This window comes from Antechinus flavipes, chromosome 4 (genome assembly GCF_016432865.1).
Source record: "Antechinus flavipes isolate AdamAnt ecotype Samford, QLD, Australia chromosome 4, AdamAnt_v2, whole genome shotgun sequence".
Taxonomy (NCBI): domain Eukaryota; kingdom Metazoa; phylum Chordata; class Mammalia; order Dasyuromorphia; family Dasyuridae; genus Antechinus; species Antechinus flavipes.
In genome coordinates this window covers 296,435,994-296,455,177 of record NC_067401.1, presented here as the reverse complement: position 1 = coordinate 296,455,177, position 19,184 = coordinate 296,435,994, and the positions used below count along the sequence as shown (strand labels likewise).

General features: G+C 31.4%; 1 protein-coding gene across 2 annotated transcripts in view; it reads left to right on the top strand.

Moving 5' to 3' along the window:
• ZUP1 (zinc finger containing ubiquitin peptidase 1) overlaps positions 1 to 19,064 on the top strand; it is a 29,941-nt gene extending 10,877 nt beyond the window's left edge. For both annotated transcript variants that reach the window (XM_051997597.1, XM_051997598.1), the window contains 7 exons: positions 5,283 to 5,398; positions 6,520 to 6,688; positions 7,317 to 7,505; positions 9,321 to 9,486; positions 12,262 to 12,413; positions 12,769 to 12,989; positions 18,816 to 19,064. In XM_051997597.1, coding sequence (XP_051853557.1) covers positions 5,283 to 5,398; positions 6,520 to 6,688; positions 7,317 to 7,505; positions 9,321 to 9,486; positions 12,262 to 12,413; positions 12,769 to 12,989; positions 18,816 to 18,863 — 1,061 coding nt within the window. In that variant the 3' untranslated portion in view covers positions 18,864 to 19,064. The remainder of the gene's footprint in view (positions 1 to 5,282; positions 5,399 to 6,519; positions 6,689 to 7,316; positions 7,506 to 9,320; positions 9,487 to 12,261; positions 12,414 to 12,768; positions 12,990 to 18,815) is intronic.
• Positions 19,065 to 19,184: the final 120 nt, after the last annotated feature.

Here is a 19,184-nt window from a genome sequence, read left to right as displayed (position 1 = left end):
AGCTATTGTGGGGTAAAGAAGTGAAGAAGCCTATTGAAATACACTAGCATCAGAGTCATGTAAGCAAAACTCATGGTAGAGACAAAGAGCAGAATTAAAGGATGAAAAGGATAAAAAAATAAGTAAGAACCTTACATTTGATTATGTCAGAAAAAATGAAAAAGAATAGTAGAATGGATGAAAAACAAAATTTAATTTTGCTGCTTACTAAAAATACATTAAGGGGAACAAATAGGTGGCTCAGTAGATAAAGAATCAACCCTTGGATTCAGGAGGACCTGAGTTCAAATTTGGCCTCAGACATTTATTAGCTGTGTGACTCTGGGCAAATGACTTAACCCCAGTTGCTTCCAAATAAATTTAAATCTGTGTGTGGGTACAGACTTATACATATACACAGTAAGATATGAAGAATGCAGGAAAGATAGGAAGAGCATTTCTTATGTATCAGGTCCAAAAATAGGAAGTGGGATCATGCTGTCAGACAGGACAAAAATAAAAATTCACAATATAAAGAGAGTAAACAGTGAAATTATGTGCAGTGAAGCAACATCAATACTAAACATTTATTTATCAGATGGCAAAATATTTGTTCTTCACTGAACTTAGCTAGTCTATTAGTCAATTATCAACATTGCAACAAAATGGAATACTTGTAAGCTATTCAGAAGTTAATAAAAGAAGAGTTTAGCCAGAACAATAAAGGATCATATTGAGTATAACTTTAACAGACCAAAGTTCCCTTTATTCATAGTGATTCCCCAGCTAAACCTCCTAAAACCCCTTCCCCAAATTCTTGTGGCTGCTTTGCACTCAGATAATGAGGAAATTATCATGTCAGTAGTTCAGTCCTTAGTTTCCTGAGCCAATTCAGTCTTGAGGAATGTCTCCATGCTTTTTAAGGAAAAACTAACCTAATCTGAATGGGATCAGGCATTAAGGTAATATTGTTTCTACCACAGCATCAACATTCATAGAGGAAAAATTAACTGAAATACAAAACTAAAATAACCAAATATAGAAGACTTTAGTAAGACCTAAAAGAGAAAAAAAAATTGTTGAAGTTACACTGAAATATTTAAAGCATTAACACAATAAGTATTTTCTATTGTCAAGGATTGCCTACAAAAAGAAAAAATCATATGTCATCATCTCATAGTACTTTTACAAAAATGGTCTCTGTCCTAAAGCATATGAAATTATGACTGAGTATAAAAAGGGCATTAATAATAAAATAAAAATTATAATAAAAGCAGTTTACATGGAAACTGAAAAATGACATTATAAATCAAGAGTACTTCAAAGAAAAAATTATTGCAACATTGTGTGGAAGAAGAGCAAGATAGGATGTCAAATTTGAGGTAGGAGAAAGATAAAGCAATCTTCAGGAAAAAATATTTCACCAATATTAACAAAATACAAAGGGCATAATGAAGTGAATATGTAATTTTAAAAAAGACAATCAACAAATTAGCAAATGTGAAATAAACACAATAAAAAGTCTTAGGAAGTTGCTTAAGTGGGAAGCAAAAAGATAATTGAAAGAACTGTAAGTATAGGTGTAAAAGGAGAAAGTAAGAGTATTGAAACAAAAAAGTTTGCAAACACCACAGAGAAGAAATTTTAAAACAATTATCAGACCTTTTTATATATGTAGTCACAAAACCAAGCATTTAAAAGAATCAGTCTATTAATCATATATCTACTAAGTATTAGGAAAAAGTTATGTGGCATAGTGAATAGTGAGCAAGTCTTGGAGCCAGAAAAACCTGGGTTTAAGTCCTGTCTCTGATATTTACTAGCTCTTTGACCTGGAGCTACTCATTTAATTTCCCAATACTCCAGCCAACCAAGACTAGTAAAGTTTCCTAAGAGATGTCAACCTATATTGGTAGTGGGAGTTTGCTTACCTAGTAGTTCCCAATATCAATGAAATAGCAAATTCAATCTTTATCTCTGAGTATTAGTCACTATGATAGATGCTGAAATTAAAGTACCTAAGCATTTAAGCACTTCTTGGTATCATGGAATGCCTATAAAAATATGAAATCCCAAGAGAGCAATAAATAGAAAACAAAGCAATCTCAGGAAGTTAAATTGAGTTCTTCATTCAGACAGATTTACAAGTGAATTCTATCACTACACAAATTAGTCTCTAATTTAAAATATTTAATATTTTTAAATTTAAATTTAAATAATACTCTAGCAAAACCATTAACAATATAGTTACAAAATTATTTATTGTGACCCACTAGAATTTTTAACAAGGACAACAAAGAGGTTAAAAAAGTTGTTAAGAAGAGAATATATTTATTTTAGCAATAAAAGGTATACAACCCTACACATAGGTGTATAATAGGTTCTTAACAAAATAAAGCACTCATTTACATGGAAAAATCCTTAAAAACTATTAGAATATGATAAAATATATTTCTAAAACCAAAGGATAACATTTTTTTTTTGCAATGAAGAAACATTAGAAACTTTCTCAATAAATACAAAGCTATTTCTTTCCCCAGCTGTGATTTGAAGTAGTTCTAGAAATGCTAGCAACAGCAATAAAACAAGAGAAAGAAATGAAAGACTTGAAAATCCAGAGAAGATACTATCCCTATTTGCATAGATAATAGTTTACTTAGAAAACTCCAGAGAATCAGAAGGAAAAAAAAAAGCTAATATGGTTGGTGCTTTCAGTAAATTCCAATGTTCCAATCAAAAAAGAATTTATAAGCATTTGTTATGCTCTAGCCACTATTCTAAGTAAGCCCTGGGGATAGAAAGAAAGGCATAGGAATATAAGCAAAAATTGTCAGCATTTTATGTAGTAATAATAAAAACCAAAAGGAAATCATACAATCTATTCAGAATAGCAAAAAGCACATAATTATTAAACACTCTAAAAATAAAAAGTTATTTAAATAATTAGAAGACTTGTTATATTGGTAAAAAAAAAACAGCGCTTAATTTAATTTAAAGATTTGGTATAATATCAATCTAATATAATATACTTTATAAAGACAAAATAATACAGCTCATTTTGAGAAACAAAAGAGCTAGAATCTTAAAGGAAATAATGAAAAAATAGGAAGGAAATGAAATGAGCTTGTAGATATCAAATTACATTATCAAGTAATCATCAAAAGCACTAGTTTTAAAAATAGCCAAGTAGATCAACATACCTACGTGGGCAGTTATGTGGCAGAGTAGATAGAGTACCAGCCCTGAAGTCAGGAAGACATGAGTTCAAATATGAACTCAGACACTTAACACTTCCTAGCTGTGTGACTTTGGGTAAGTCACTTAATCCCAGTTGCCTCAGCAAAACAAACAAACAAAAAAAAAAAAAAAAACAACCAAGCCTGGTATTTGAAAAATCTATACAGATTACTTGGGCAAAGAACAAACTATTTGACAAAACCATTAGGAGGACTAGCAAGTGATTTGGCAGAAAAAATTATGTATAAACAAACATTGTATTGCATATGCCATATAAGCAGCTCAAAATGGATATGTTACTTAAATAATAAATCATATTAGATGCCTTTCATAGCTAGGCATGGCTACCAACAAGACTCATTGATGAGGGACAAGGGAGATCACAAAAGATAAAATATATAATTTTCGATTATATGGAATTTTAGAAGTTCATGAAACTTGAAGTTACTTTAAACCCTTTACATTAACTATTTCTGATTAAGATCTGATGATGTCCAAAACATAGACGTTAACATTGATATATTCAATCAAGAGCTATTTTCCAATGGTGAATGATGAAAGGGAATCTACTTTGAGATCTTTTAAGTTAATATTGTATGGCCCATCTTTGAAATATGTGCTGAAAAAATGATTTCTCATGTGAGTAGAAGACTAATGACTGTCATTCCTCCCAAAACTGTATTTCTTTGAGGTGCTGCTAGATCATTAAGGAATAAATTGCCATCATACAATTTCCAAATATTGGGAGTTTAGAAGAAGACTAGAGTAATAGATTAGAAAATAAAGTGAATTATAAATAGTAGTTGAAGCAATGAGAGTGGGTGAGCTGTTTTAATTCCTTAAAAAAAAAAAAAACCCTGATTGACATTCAAAATTCTTCATAATTTAGCCCTACCACCCCCATCTTTCTAGTCTTTATATACTTTATATCATCTATCCCCTATCTTCTTTCCACTACTTTCCTGTCCCAGCCCTGTTCTTTGATACCTTGACACTGGTCACCTTTGCTCTTCTGCAAATGTGATTCTCTGTCTCCTGATTCCAGCATTTTTACTGACAGTCTCCCTTGCATGGAATGCTCTCCCTTCTCATTTCCAATTCCTGGCTTCTTTCAAAGTTCAGCTAAAATTCTACATTTTACAAGAAGCCTTTCTTAATTTCAGTAGCTTTCTTCTATCAATCATTTCCAATTTATTCTGTATATAGCTTCTTTATATTGATCTGTTTTCATGTTGTCTCTCTAGACTGTGAGCTCCTTGAGAGCAGGGACTATCATTTGCCTTTCTTTATATTCCTAGCACCAAGCACAGTGCCTTGCACATAGAAGGCACTAAAATATTTATTGACTTTTTTGTTTAAAACTTTGATTTTTGTTCTTGTTTTTAAAATTCTTAATTTTATTTAATCAAAATTGTTAATTTTGTCTTCTACAATCTCTATCCCTTATGTGGTCATGAACTCTTTCCTATCTATAGATCCAAAAGGTAGGTTTTTTTCTTGTTTCTCTAATTTAGTTATGAGGCTTTTATATCTAACTTGTATCCATTCGGAACTTAAACTTTGAGATCAGTAGCAGTTCTTAACCTGGGTTCTATGAGCTTGTTTTTAAAAATAATTTCTTTTTTGATAAATACATTTCAGTCAGTTTTATAATCCTTTCTGTTTTATGCATTTTAAAAAGCATTATTCTCAGAATAGTTCCATAGCCTTTTCCAGACTGCTGAAAAATGATTTAAACGACTTGATCTGTATCTAGCTAGCCTGTTTTCCAGACAGCTTTCAATTTTAATTTAAGGGTTATCAGCTTTTGCGAGGAAAAACTTATTTATTGTATTTCCATAAATGAAAGATAACCTTATTATTTTGGAGGGAAGTTTTAGGGATCTGTCTTCCAAACAATTGTTAAGCTGTATAATCTAATATATTATTATTGAAATAATTATTAAAATAAAATTTTAATAAAACTCTATCCTATTTCAGAAAGCAAAATTTCATAATTAGCTGTCAAAGATGAATTTTTGTTATGTGTTATACTAATAAATTTATTCAGCTTTTTGAAACCATAGGGATAAATAAAGGCTCTAATGACCTGGAATTGGCTCGTCAGCTCCAGCAAGAAGAAGACAGACAGGGGATGTCTGAGGGATCAAGACAAGAAATAGAAGAATTCCAAAAATTGCAGGTATGGAGAAAATGCATGTAATAGTTGAATTTGTCTTTTTTTTTTAATTTGGATAATTTTAATTTCTTCAAAATACTTTAACCTGTAGTGTTCCTTTAAGTTCACAGTCACTTTGGATGTAGAACAATTGTAGAAAAAGATGCAAATAGATTGCATGTCTTGCTCAAGATTTTAATTGGTGACAGAATCTATACAAAAACACAGATTTTCTGATATTTAGTTGTTGGGAGATTTTTGTCCATATATTCCTGGCACTGAGTACAGTGCCCATCAGTTCAACTTAAAGTCAGAAAACCCAGGTTTTAAGCCCATCTTCCATAATAGCTTTTTGACCCTGGGAAACCTTAATTGTCCTGAGTTTTAGTTTTCTCATCTGTAAGATAGGATCATAGGATCACAGATTTAGAGCTCAAAGGAACCCAAAGGTCCATTCATTCAGTTTAGTCTCCTCATTTTATATCTGAGGCCCAATTTTACAAATTGAGGCCCCCCCAAAAAATTAAGTGACTTGGCCAAAGTCATATAGTTTTTACATGGTAGAAGTAGAGTTCTGATTATACTACTTGCAATAACTAATTGACAGCAGTATTGTTGGCAAAGTATTCTTTAAATTTTCAAATGTTATATAAATTTACATTATTAGTATTATTATTTTTCCCTTTTTCCTTCAAACTATGATTTTATTACTTTAGAGAATACCTGGTGAGGAAACTTATTTTATAAAGTCATGTTGGCAGCTGCTCTGAAACTTAGTCTTAGAAAGTTGCTAGAGGGCACCGAGAGGTATTAGTGACTGATCCACAGTCACAAAGAAAATAAGTCTAAGTCAGGACTTGAACCCAAGTCTTCAGGAGGTCCATTCCTGCCATTTATTGTATTTTGTAAATAGTACATTTCCAAATAGATTAAGCAGTACTGTATTATCATTCATGGGATCATAGATTTTGAGCTGGAAGGGACCTTAGATATAATCTAGTTTGTCCCTCTAGTTTTATAAGGTTACTCACCATAGTCCAGAGAGGCTAAATGATTTTTCAATGGTATGTCTGGTCCAACTACTTTCCATCTCTGTTGAACTAGATGGATCAAATAATTAAACCATACATTTTTATTCCCAATAGAGACAATATGGTTTAGACAATTCTGGAGGCTATAAACAGCAGCAACTGAGAAATATGGAAATTGAAGTACACAGAGGAAGGATGCAGCCAATTGAGTTTCATAAAAGAAAAGCTGATCTGCTGGAATCATTAGCTTTTGGCATAGATGATGGCAAAACAAGGACTTCTGGTGGGTATTTAGATTCTATTTCAAGGAATCAATTAGGGGGGTTGATTTTTTACTTCCATGAAAATGTTACTAATAATTATCCTCATTTGATTGACTTTAAAACATTGTAGGTAGGTGTGCTTAGATCAGTACTTATACTTAGACAATTGTATAAGTAATAAGATTGTATAAAGTATATTTGCTTTCTGAAATTATCCTGGTGGCATTTATATAAATAATTCATTTGTATTGCTTATGTATAGCACAAAGCAGAATAACCTATTATGCTGTTGTGAAAATGGCTTTTATATTATAGTAAAGACTATTTAATAAAATAATTATGTGAATAGTAATTGGATTATCCAGTATTTTAGATTTCTTCACTTATACATTTGGAACCTTGAAAATGCTATTTATTTTGAAACAGAATTCGAATTTATCTCCTCTGTATGTCACTTCTCTAACCTTATTCATTTTTGTAGTATTCTAAAATATGAGTTAATGTCTTTTACTTGTATCTCACTTAGTGTTGTGCCTTGATAGGCATTCAACCAGTACCTGTTCTTGGTTTGATTTCTTATTTCTAAAAAAAATCACTATGCTTTAGAAAACTATTTTAGTCTTTTCTTCTTTCTTTCTCTTATTTCAGGAATAATCGAAGCCCTCTATAGGCATTATCAGAATGAAGCAAGAGAGGTGAGGCGAGTGTGGCTTTCCACAGGAGTAGACCATTTTTATTCATCTTTGGGAGATAAAGGCTGGGGTTGTGGCTACAGAAATTTCCAAATGTTACTTTCATCTCTATTGCAAAATGATTCTTATAAGGACTGCTTGAAAGGTATGTAAAATATTTGCTTTCTGAACTCATAGTCTTTTTAGGTACATGTGAAGTATATGCTATTTAGGAGGCAGTTAGTGGTGTAGCCTAGAAAGATCTGCACAAATATAATAACTGTTCTTTGGAGGTTTTAGGTAGATTGTGGAATAAAGAAGGGAAGGAAAGGTGATCAAGCACTCCTGTTCACTTTCTTCTCCATTTAGCAGTAAATATTTTCTAAATGAATGATTTTTGTGGTCAGAGACCATACAATAGAAATGAAAGATAGGCAATGCATAAACTTGATATATCCTACTTAGATTTGTTGGCGGATACTTTTGTAGTCAGCCAAGGTCTCTGATAAAGGATAAAAAGCTGAAGACAAACATGGGTACAATAGGTTTTCTTCCAAGCATTTTTTTCTTTTTTTTTTTTTTATTTAATTTTATTTAATAATAACTTTGTATTGACAGAATCCATGCCAGGATAATTTTTACACAGCATTATCCCTTGCAATCACTTATGTTTCGTTTTTTCTCCTCCCTCCCTCCTCCCCCCCCCCCCAAGATGGCAAGCAGTCCTATATATGTTAAATATGTTGCAGTATATCCTAGATACAATACATATTTGCAGAACCGAACAGTTCTCCCGCTGCACAGGGAGAATTGGATTCAGAAGGTAAAAGTAACTCGGGAAGAAAATCAAAAATCAAATAGTTCACATTCATTTCCCAGTATTCCTTCTTTGGGTGTAGCTGTTTCTGTCCATCATTTATCCAATGAAACTCAGTTAAGTCTCTTTGTCAGAGAAATCCACTTCCATCAGAATACATCCTCATACAATATCGTTGTCGAAGTGTATAATGATCTCCTGGTTCTGCTCATCTCACTTAGCATCAGTCTATGTAGGTCTCTCCAAGCCTCTCTGTATTCATCCTGCTGGTCATTCCTTACAGAGCAATAATATTCCATAACATTCATATACCACAATTTACCCAGCCATTCTCCAATTGATGGGCATCCATTCATTTTCCAGTTTCTAGCCACTACAAACAGGGCTGCCACAAACATTTTGGCACATACAGGTCCCTTTCCCTTTTTTAGTATCTCTTTGGGGTATAAGCCCAATAGAAACACCCAAGCATTTTTTTCTAGGAAGACCATAAGTCTAGGAAGCATGTAAGTGCTAACATCTTTAAATTGGTTTGTGAGAAAAAGCACACAACTTCCCAACTTCCTATTTGTATGCAGAATGAGAGTCATCTGTGATATATGTCAGTGATTTTTTCACCAAGTTTTTGTCACATCCAAGGAGAAAAAGGCATTGGGGAGAATATATCTAATATATATAACTGGACTATGCTTCTACTAGAAAGTTTAAATGTTAATGTATAGAAAAGAAGTGACTTGAAGCTGTTTGAATTGGAATAGATTTTGTGTTTCTGCATTTATAATTGTATTTATCTTTTTTTTTTGGCTGAGACAATTGGGGTTAAGTGACTTGCCTAGGGTCATACAGCAAGGAAGTGTTAAGTGTGCTATACATAAGTGTTAAGTGTAAAGACCAGATTTGAGCTCAGATCCTCCTAACTTCAGGGCTGATGCTCTATCCACTGCACCACCTAGCTGCCCCCGATTTATAATTGTACAAAAGAACAATTATGCTTTTGAAATTTTAACTGTGATTCTCCAGATACTTACCATTTAGTTCATCCTAAGTAAATTGTTAACTATTTTGTTTTGTGATTTAAAAGCAACAAAATATAATATTTTAATAACTAAGCCACTCATAATATCTGTGTTTATAATATGTGGTATATTATTGACATAATTTCAGATATGTCAATTCCTTGCATTCCAAAAATTCAGTCCATGATTGAAGATGCATGGAAAGAAGGGTTTGATCCTCAGGGAGCCTCTCAACTCAACAATAGATTACAGGGAACAAGAGCCTGGATTGGAGCATGTGAAATATATTCACTACTAACTTCTCTCAGGCTAAAGTATGTATCTTTTAAAAAGAACTGTTGTAATTGCTTATTTTTCTTTTGCTATTTCTTTGTTTTTATGTTTTACTTTTTTAGTCAATGAATTTTTAAAATGATTTTTGTCATTGAAATTACATATGAAAATAATTCTTAAGTTATAAATTGAAAAAGGTGCATATTTTTGTAGCTCATAATTTAGATCATACTTTTAAAATCTAACTAATAGAAATGACTGTCAGATTCTATTTTTGTTAGTTTTTTCTTTAGATCTCTATTTGTACATTAAACATATACTATGATCATACAACTAAACTTACAAATAATTTTGGAAAAAGGAATATTTTCATTTGAATTTTTTTTAGATAATTTCTCTTTTAGTGCTGTTTGTCATTGGTTTTGTACTTCTATTTCAACTTGAGATTGTGAATGTAAGTTTATTTTCAGTCATTCAAATGGCAACTCTTCTTGAAATATATTATTTTGAGCAATACTAAAAATTTGAATTAGTCTAAAATGACAACTATTTTCCCAGCAATTAAATTTCCAGACCCAAAAGAAAAAAATCTTTGCTTTAACTTTCTCACTTTTAAACAATGTGTAGAAGATCATTCACTGAAAAAACCATTTAATAGTAACTTGATAATCAGTTAATAGATTGTCAGTATTAAATTTATTTATGCCTACCCACTATTAATGATTTTAGGAATGTCTTTAGGTTTTATTTTCTTTAAGGATTTGGTATGTATGTTTTGTTTAAATTTATGATAACGATTTTGTGATTGATGGGTTTGCATGTAGGCACTGAATAAAGTTTTATTTTAAACTTGATAATTTGACCTCTTTATGAAAAGAGAATATTAATTCAGACATGACTTAATTTCACAAACTCTTTAATTATTATTTGAATCCCTTTTTTAGTAGTTTGTCATTCAAATATTATTTTTGTTTGATATTAATGACCAAATTGAGAGAATAAAAATTGTCATTGCCTTTTGACCCTCACACTCAAAGAACTTGTTAAGTTAAGCCATATTTCAAACTTTATATATTTTATTTGTAGAGTAGGTTTAGATGAAATGTATTTTTTATATTCTTCCTACAGATTATATGTGCATTATTTTAATTTATTACTATTTTGAAAAATGTTTTACTTTAAAACATAGAAAAGAAAAAAACATTGTCTTGTTCACAGAAGAATATAAAGAATTCAGAATATGTAACAAATTTCCATTTCAAGAAAGCATATATAATAATAGAAGATATTGCATTCAAAACTTTCCATCTTTTCTTTGCTTCCTTGTAGGTTTTCTTTTGTTCTCTTCTGTGCACTTTTTACTTTATTCTTTCCCCCCCTTTTTCTATCCCACTTCCCCCATGCAGACTATACATAAGTATGGATATATACACACATGTAGACACATATATGTACACTTACAAATATATCTTAAACAATAATATAACTGACATAGAGATTTTTCTCTTGACTGAATATTTTTTTAAATTTAACTTTGAGATCAATAATTACTATCTCTACTTTTTTTTCTTAATGAATTCTACTCTTGATCATTATTATTCTTTTATGTATACCTTGTATTTCCTATCTCTGCCAATTGTTTTACTTTACTCTTTCTTGTTAATTGCCTTGCTATTACTTAATCTTCTCCCATCCCACTCCCGAGATCTTTCCCTAATGCTCTCCTCCAACTCCTGCCTCCAACCACACTCCTTTTTCTTCCCTCTTTATCCCACTCCTATTAATTGATACACCCTTCTATACCCTGCCTTCTCCTATTTCCTCCCCTTCTTTTATGAAATTTTGAAATCTATGTATTATTTCCTTTTAACTCATTTCCAAGGTGAATAGAATTTCAGAACTACCAGCCCTTCTTTTCCATGTAATATCTTGGGTTGGTTCTTGTTCTTACCCTTCATTCATATAGCATAAGTACTGTTTTTGCCTTTTGATACAGTTTTATTTTTTAGAGTCACATCACATTCAGTTGTGCCCCAATCTTTCTTTTGGACTACCCAATTACTAATGACAATTTTAGATATGTGATTTACATTTTCACATATAAAACACAAACAGTTTGTCCTTACTGAGTTCCTTGAAATTAGTCTTGATGTTTGCCCTTACATGTTAAATTTTCTGTTGAGTTTGCTTGAGACAAAATCCTGAAAATCTGACAGTTCATTGAATGTATTACTAATTTTTTTTTTTTTTTTTTGGCTTAGGCAATTGGAGTTAATTGACTTGCTCACAGTCACACAGCTAGGAAGTATTAAGAGTCTAAGGTCAGATTTGAAGTCATTAGAGATCAGTGCTTTATTCACTGTGCCACCTAGCTGTTTCTATTACTATTCTTTAAATGAGTGTAATTGAGTCTAAGGTGAAGTAATGTAAATGTGCTAGATTTCTTTATGAAACATAGGTTCAAATCCTGTCCTATCTACTTAATAGACATGTGACCATGAAGTCATCCTTTTAGAACCTCACTTTTCTCATATGCAAAATGGGGATAAAAATAATAATAATCACACCATCAGTAACAGAGTCTTTAGAAACCTTAAAGAAGTATTTAAATGTGAATTGTTATGGATAGCAAATAGCCACTTGTTCAACATAAATAACTTCTATTCTGACAAATTAAAATATTCTCATTTTATTCTTGGAAAAACACAGGTGGATAAAAGTAAATTTATGGATTTTCTATTTCTATTTACTAATTGTGACTATAAAAATTTTAATATATACTTTTCTGAGATTTTTTTTTCACTGAATTTTTATAGGTGTAGGATTATTGATTTTCACAAGCCTACTGGTCCTTTGGGCACACACCCTCGATTATTTGAATGGATATTGAACTACTATTCTTCAGGCAGAGAAGGAGGTCCAAAGGTAGTCTGTTCCTCCAAACCTCCCATCTATTTACAGCATCAAGGTTAGCACTGAGTTCACATTTTTATGTGGTATTTCTGGGATGACCTATCATTTTCATTACAGTGCAAAATATTTGGTGACAGGACTAGTTCATAGTTCCATCTCTTTTTTAGTAGGTCTTCTAGACCTCCATTGTCAAGGTGGAAAATATAAGATAATTGACTAACAGAAACAAGGAAAAGCATATTAGTAGTAAAAGAATCCCATTGTCCTATAAAGAAAATGCTTATTGCTACTTTGTAAGTTGTATATCTATTGTTTATTTGTCTAATTTTTCTAGAGCAAGTAATGTAAACTATAAAACATGTGCATAAAATATTCAATAACTTTGTTAAGTTACTTTATTTTCATGTTAGGACACAGCCGAACTATTATTGGAATCGAAGAGAGAAAGAACAGAACCCTCTGTTTACTAATATTTGATCCAGGCTGTCCTTCTTGGGAAATGCAAAAACTATTAAAACAAGACATTGAAGGAACCAGTCTCAAACAACTCTGGAGATTTGTGGGAAATTTAAAACATAAGCAGTACCAGATAGTAACTGTAGAGGGTGTACTTTCTCCAGAAGAGAAAATTGTAAGTATCTTTAAAGGAAAAAAAAAAGTTTATCATAAGAAGAATTGAGCTTATTGGCAGTTTAAAATTTCTGAGGAAAAAAAAAATAGAGAGCTCAACATGAAGCTGTTTATATTAACTGAATAATCAGAGCACTTTTGCTTGTATTTTCATTCAGTTGCTGGAAAAGAAATACTTTCTAACATTTACTTTTATTTTTGATTTTCATGGCACTCATTTAGGACCTCAGTTTCTTGAGATTTTTAACTTTAACCTCATAACAAATATTTGGTAACTACAAATATTTTACATATAAGAAAGTTTAAATTAATAATGAGAAAGAACAAAATGATCCATCATTGATGTTTCCCAGAAAGTTATCTCTGATGTCTGGATTCATTCACATGGAAGCTGTCAGAAGTATCTCAATATCCAGTACCTTTCTACATTTAACTCCTGGGTTGTATAAATACCCTTCAGATAATAAATTATTAAAGTGATAGTTTTCATATTGGGTGATCCTAAATGGAGATTTTGTCCATTTTAGATGAATAGATGTCATCTGCATGTCATTTCATAGGAGAAAAAAGCAAAGACCATTTTTAAGGAAAAACTATCTTTTTTTAGGGACATAATATAAAAATATACATACACACATTTGTGATATAAAACATGATAGTTTCATGTTTGTTCTTTGTTTGGAAAGGAAGTAGAAATTTAAAGGAGTTTCTTAAATATTTTGAAGGCATGTTTAAATTTACATTCATGCTTTACTGCCTTCCTATTTTTCTCCATTACCTAGCCAGAATTTAACACTTGGGATTTAATTAATTAGTTTTAATACTTAGAATTTTATAGGAAAAGAACTGATGCTGACAATTATGAGTATAGATAAATAGACAAATTTAATAAGAGAATGGTAGCTAGATATCTTGGCTCTTCTTCACCATATAAAGAAAGCAGAAATTAATATATGATGTTTAGACATTTAGTGGTTCTTGATAATAAGTTAAGGAATTTTTCTCAATTGTGCACATGATAAGTGACAAACCCTTTTGTTGATTTTAGCTAAATGAAATCAAAGATTAATCTAGTCATGGAATTTGTAAGTTGCACAATGGTCCTAGTGGAATTCTAGAGTTATTTCCTCATATATGAAACTAGTGTTTTGGAAGCAAACATGGGTGCTTCTCAGGTTCTATTTTTGCTGCTGACAGTATTTTTTGAACTAGAGATTATATTGACTTTGAACCATGAGACATATCTTAAGGAACATTAAAGTAGACTATTAATGACCGAAGGAAGTATTTTGGTTATTAGGGATAGGAATATATTCTAGACTTTTGTTTCCATAGGTGAGTCAATTGCTTGCACTATGTCTTAATTTCTTACATACATAGTCACCATACTTCCTACCATAAATAAAACATCTTTCATTAAAAATGTTGTATATCAAACTCAGAATTCCTGTAATCTTGAAGTTGCCCATTTTCCAATGTGACAATATTAAATATTTATTTTTTCCCTGGTTATCTGAGACTCTATCAATAAAAACCTAAGTGAATTTTTCATTTCTCATAAATAGTGATATTACACAGGGATAAGAACTCAATTTCATTAATATAGGGAATTTCAGAGTTAGAAAATTTTCTGTATCCCTGCAGCTCAGCACTTTCTCTGCCACTTATACTCTTAAGAGGTACATAGGGCACTGAATCATGATTTACTCAGGGTCATATTGCTAATCAGTGTCAGAAGTGAGCTTGAGCCCACGTCCTCATGGCATTGAAGTCGGCTGTCTATGTACTACATCATGCTTGCTATCTTTCATGTATTACATAAACTCATCATTAGCTGAAAATGTGACATTAAATAGCTTCTTCAGTATAAAGTAGGCAATATTTTGTTTGTTTATAAAATTAAATATACTGGAGATGTGTTTAAATGTATCCATCTATGCCCTATGCTTTGTATTTTCCAAAACCACTTGTCTTGTACCTTATACACATAGGTAATACTTAATGATTAATTGATCTATAGATTTCCCAAATTCTCAAAGTGAATATATTTTCTCTTAAAGTATTTCTAAATCTATAAAACATATCAAAGCTTTTACAAATCCAATCCTTTTTGAAGTACTCAGTGTTAGTTTCTCCAGAGATTACTTCAATATAAGGGATGGGCAATAAAGTACAGCTATTTTAGAATAATTTTAACCTTTGATTTGATAAGTGCAGCTACTTTAGAATAATTTTAGGCTAATATTTCCAAATATCTTTTCTGCTATAGGGCACTTGAAATTAGTTATGTTATCAATGTTTTTCAACTTCTACTATGTGCCACATCTGGAATACACTCCATTCTTATCATCTCTGTCTAATAAAACCTCTCTTTTCTTTGAAAGTCCTAATCAAGTGCTACTCCTGCCTTTTAAGACTTTTTTTATTCCCACTTTTCACCTTTACCCTACCCCTCCTAAGCTAAAAGCGACCTTTTCACTTCCTCAGGATTTTCACCAAACATCGTCTAACAGTGAACTCATTTTTATAACATTGTTTTCTTTGGACTGATCACAGCCTTGTATATGTGGGTTTTTTTCCTTATTTGATTGTAATCTCCTCAAGAACAGTTATCCCCATTCCATACATTATCTTAAACAATGTTGTGCTTGGCGGGCTTGCTTAGATTTATAGTGCTTGGCTGGCCTCTTGAGTGGATAAAGTGTAATGAATGTATAATGAACCTAGAGAGGTAATTGGAGCCTACTGTAAATTTAAGACAATTAGCATGTATTGTTAGTATGATATAATATTTCTGGTTTCTTTTTCCATCATTTAGGTACCTTTAGACCCAATCTTGAACTTAATCTGATGTATTTCCCAAAGTGAATATCAAAAAGTCAGATAATCATTTATGACTAAAGTTATTTCCAAAGAAAAATACCCAAAATAAAAAAAACACTTTAAAAATCTTTGGGGCAAAGACCTGAAAGGATACAAGATTTGGAATGTTCTCAGTTATAGTCTCTTTGTGCTTGTTTGTGTGCTTATGAATATGTCTCAGTGTCACTTTTCTTTCTTTGTATATTCATATCCTTGGCTTGTTCTATGCCTTTTTTCAAAACTGTGTTGATTGTCTTTCTCTCTCCCAGAACTAATTACAATACAGAATACAATTCAATAGTTTATTATTTGTTGCTTATTAAATGGCATTCAGTATTATTTTTTCCATGTTATTTTTTAATTAATATTTATTTCCTCCTCCAATTCAAAAGAAAAAAGACTTTTGTGACAAATATGCAGAGTTGTAAATTAGAGAAATGCAAGTTATAATTATTGTTAAACTTAACCTCCCACATATCAGATTGGCAAAGTTAACAAAAAAGGAAAATGATAAATCTTGGCAGGACTGTGAGAAAGCAGACAGAAAGATATGCTTATGGTGGACCTGTGAATGGATACAACCATTGCAGAATGGTAGTCACTCCTCAGCATTTGACAGGATAACATTCCTAGAAAATGGCCTGAAAGTCAAAAATTCAAATGTTGATAATTGTACCTATGGGAAATAGGGAGTTAGGTTCTAACAACCATCGAAAAGTATAGTCTTTGACTAGAAATTGCTGAAAATACATATCAATTCTGATAAAATATATTTTACCTAATATAGTAATCATGAAATAATTCATAAAATTCAGTGCAAAAAATAAAATTGGTATGCAAAACAATTTTTCCTTACTAGTAATTCCCTAGAATTCTGTGATCTTTTGTGCTAACATCTCAATTAAAAAAAAAAAAAAAGTTATTTCAGACAATATTCACTTTTCATGTGAAATCTACAGTATCATAAGTGCAGCAAATAAAATTCTTAAAACTAAAACAATTTTAACCTAAATATTATCTTCTGCTCTGTTATATGGCAGTGTGAGGGCAATGTATAGTACACTTTCCTCCACTTTGCAGACATGATGAATTGTCAGTTCATTAACACCAACCCATAGCCAGTAGTGGTTATAGACATGCCAGCACAAAATTTATCTAATACCTTTATTTCAACAAGTCACATCATTGATTTTGTACACCTTGTGCTTTGGGGGCATAATTGTGTCATAAAACTTGAGTTTTAAAAGCAAACAATGAAAATATGCAACAGATGCATAGGGGACTCTATAAGGTGAAGTGAACAAGACCTATGAAGTGCCTAGTTTGGATACCAACTGCTCCAAAACTTTGTGTGTGTCATATCTCTTTTTTCCCCCTCTATTGAACATAGTTACAAATTTGCAAGGTTTCCAATGCAAAAGTTAAAATGAGATTACCTAATAAAATCATAAGAATGCTTGAAGTCACTAAAGTTAAATATGCAAATGTTGAGGATTAACTATATGCAAAAAGCAACTAAACATTGCAAGCCCAGCTATATCACTCTAGGCTTATACCTCTAGAAGATCAAAGAAATGAGAAAAAGTCTTCTATTTATTGCTTTTCTGGAAATCTGAAAATAAAGGATGTCTCTGAATTGATAAGTAGTTGAATAAGTTATGGTATATGAATGTGAGGAAAGAAATGAGTAAATAGATCATTTTAAAAACTGCATAAAAACCTAAGATGACCTGATCATCTTAAAATGAGCAGAATCAGAAGAACAATTTATACTATAACATCAGTATTAAAAAATAGACTTTTTGAAGATTTTAATAAATGATGAAAAATGAAATTGAAATTTCCCCAGGTTTTTCTAAAGTTATCCTTATAATAATTTCTCAGTGGTATTCATTTTAAAGTAAATAAGCAAAAAATCATTTAAAAATATATATTTTTTTCTATATGACAATTTTGCTCTTTTTTTTTCCTCCATTCTGTTCAATTCCTCCCCCACCCAGTCTGGTTTCCTGCATTCTATAGTCCTTTCATTTCTAAAATAGGGATAAGTGCATCACCCTCAAAGGTATATACAAGCATTCATAGAAGATACCTTGCAAGAACCAGTTTTAGGACTGATAACACAGCCAACTCATCCTCTAGTCCTTCCCCATCTAGTTCTGCAAATTTCTAAGCTTGCTAAGGGCCCTCCAGGGCATTTATAATTTAAACTGATGAATACTTATAGCAGGTACTTCAAAGGCCATTGGGAAAATTCTATCTCTGTCTCTTGTGCTTGCTTTTAACTTTTGCTGTGTCAGGCATTCTTTGAAGAATCTCTTCTGAACTTGATGGGATTACCAGTGAGGAAGAACTCGGCCTTCCCCCATTCATTTTAGGTAGAGTGAAACACATAGGATAAAAAAAAAAAAAAGATAGTTGTGATCTGGATCACAGATGCCCAGATAGCATTAAATGATCTCTGCTCCACCTCTGACTCCATTCTACCTCCCTATTATATACTTCCCTATTTATTTGTCTAATGCACCACCATTGTTTGAGTCACTTAGATCGTCACAATTCCAGGATCTTTATCTGCACTATTATAACAATCTCATGTCTTTCTAAATTCCACTCCATCCTCTGCAGAGATATTAAAGTAATTTTCCTAAAGTACATCTAAATCATTCCCTTACTCAGAAAATTCCAGTGGTTCTCTGTTGTTTCTAGGATCAAATATTACTTTTTATCTTATTTTAATTTCTATATTTACAAGTTTTATCATGTTCATAATTATCAGTATTGGGGAACATGTACAAGGAGAGATAGCTGAGGAGAAGTTTGTGGCTACTCTTCAGAATTTAAGATTTGCTATTTCTTTTAGGAGTGCAGCTTTATGAACCAGGTAGCCTCACATTTTATTTTGAATTATATAGTTTCTAATAAATTTCTTCCTTTTAACTAATGTGTTTAATTCTCTCTCAAGGCTCGGATGAAAGCTTCTCAAATCTTTACTGCTGAAAGGATTCCTTGAAGAACTACAATTCCTAGATGATCTGTGCCATTTCCTGAATTAAGAAATAACTCATACAAGCAGCTTGCCAATCTGTATATTTATTATGCATTCAGCTGTTCGGAGTACTTTTACAGATTTTCTAAAATGTCTGAATTATGATGTCACTTGTTCTTCATTACTTAATAATTGACTTAATAAATTGTTTTTATTACATTGAAAGAGGTTTTGTTTTCCTGCCTTACATTAAAAAAAATTATAAGAATGGCTTAATTATACCTACAAATTAGAAATTAGTTATTTTAAAATATAACAATAAATATCTGAAGATGTTTTTGAACT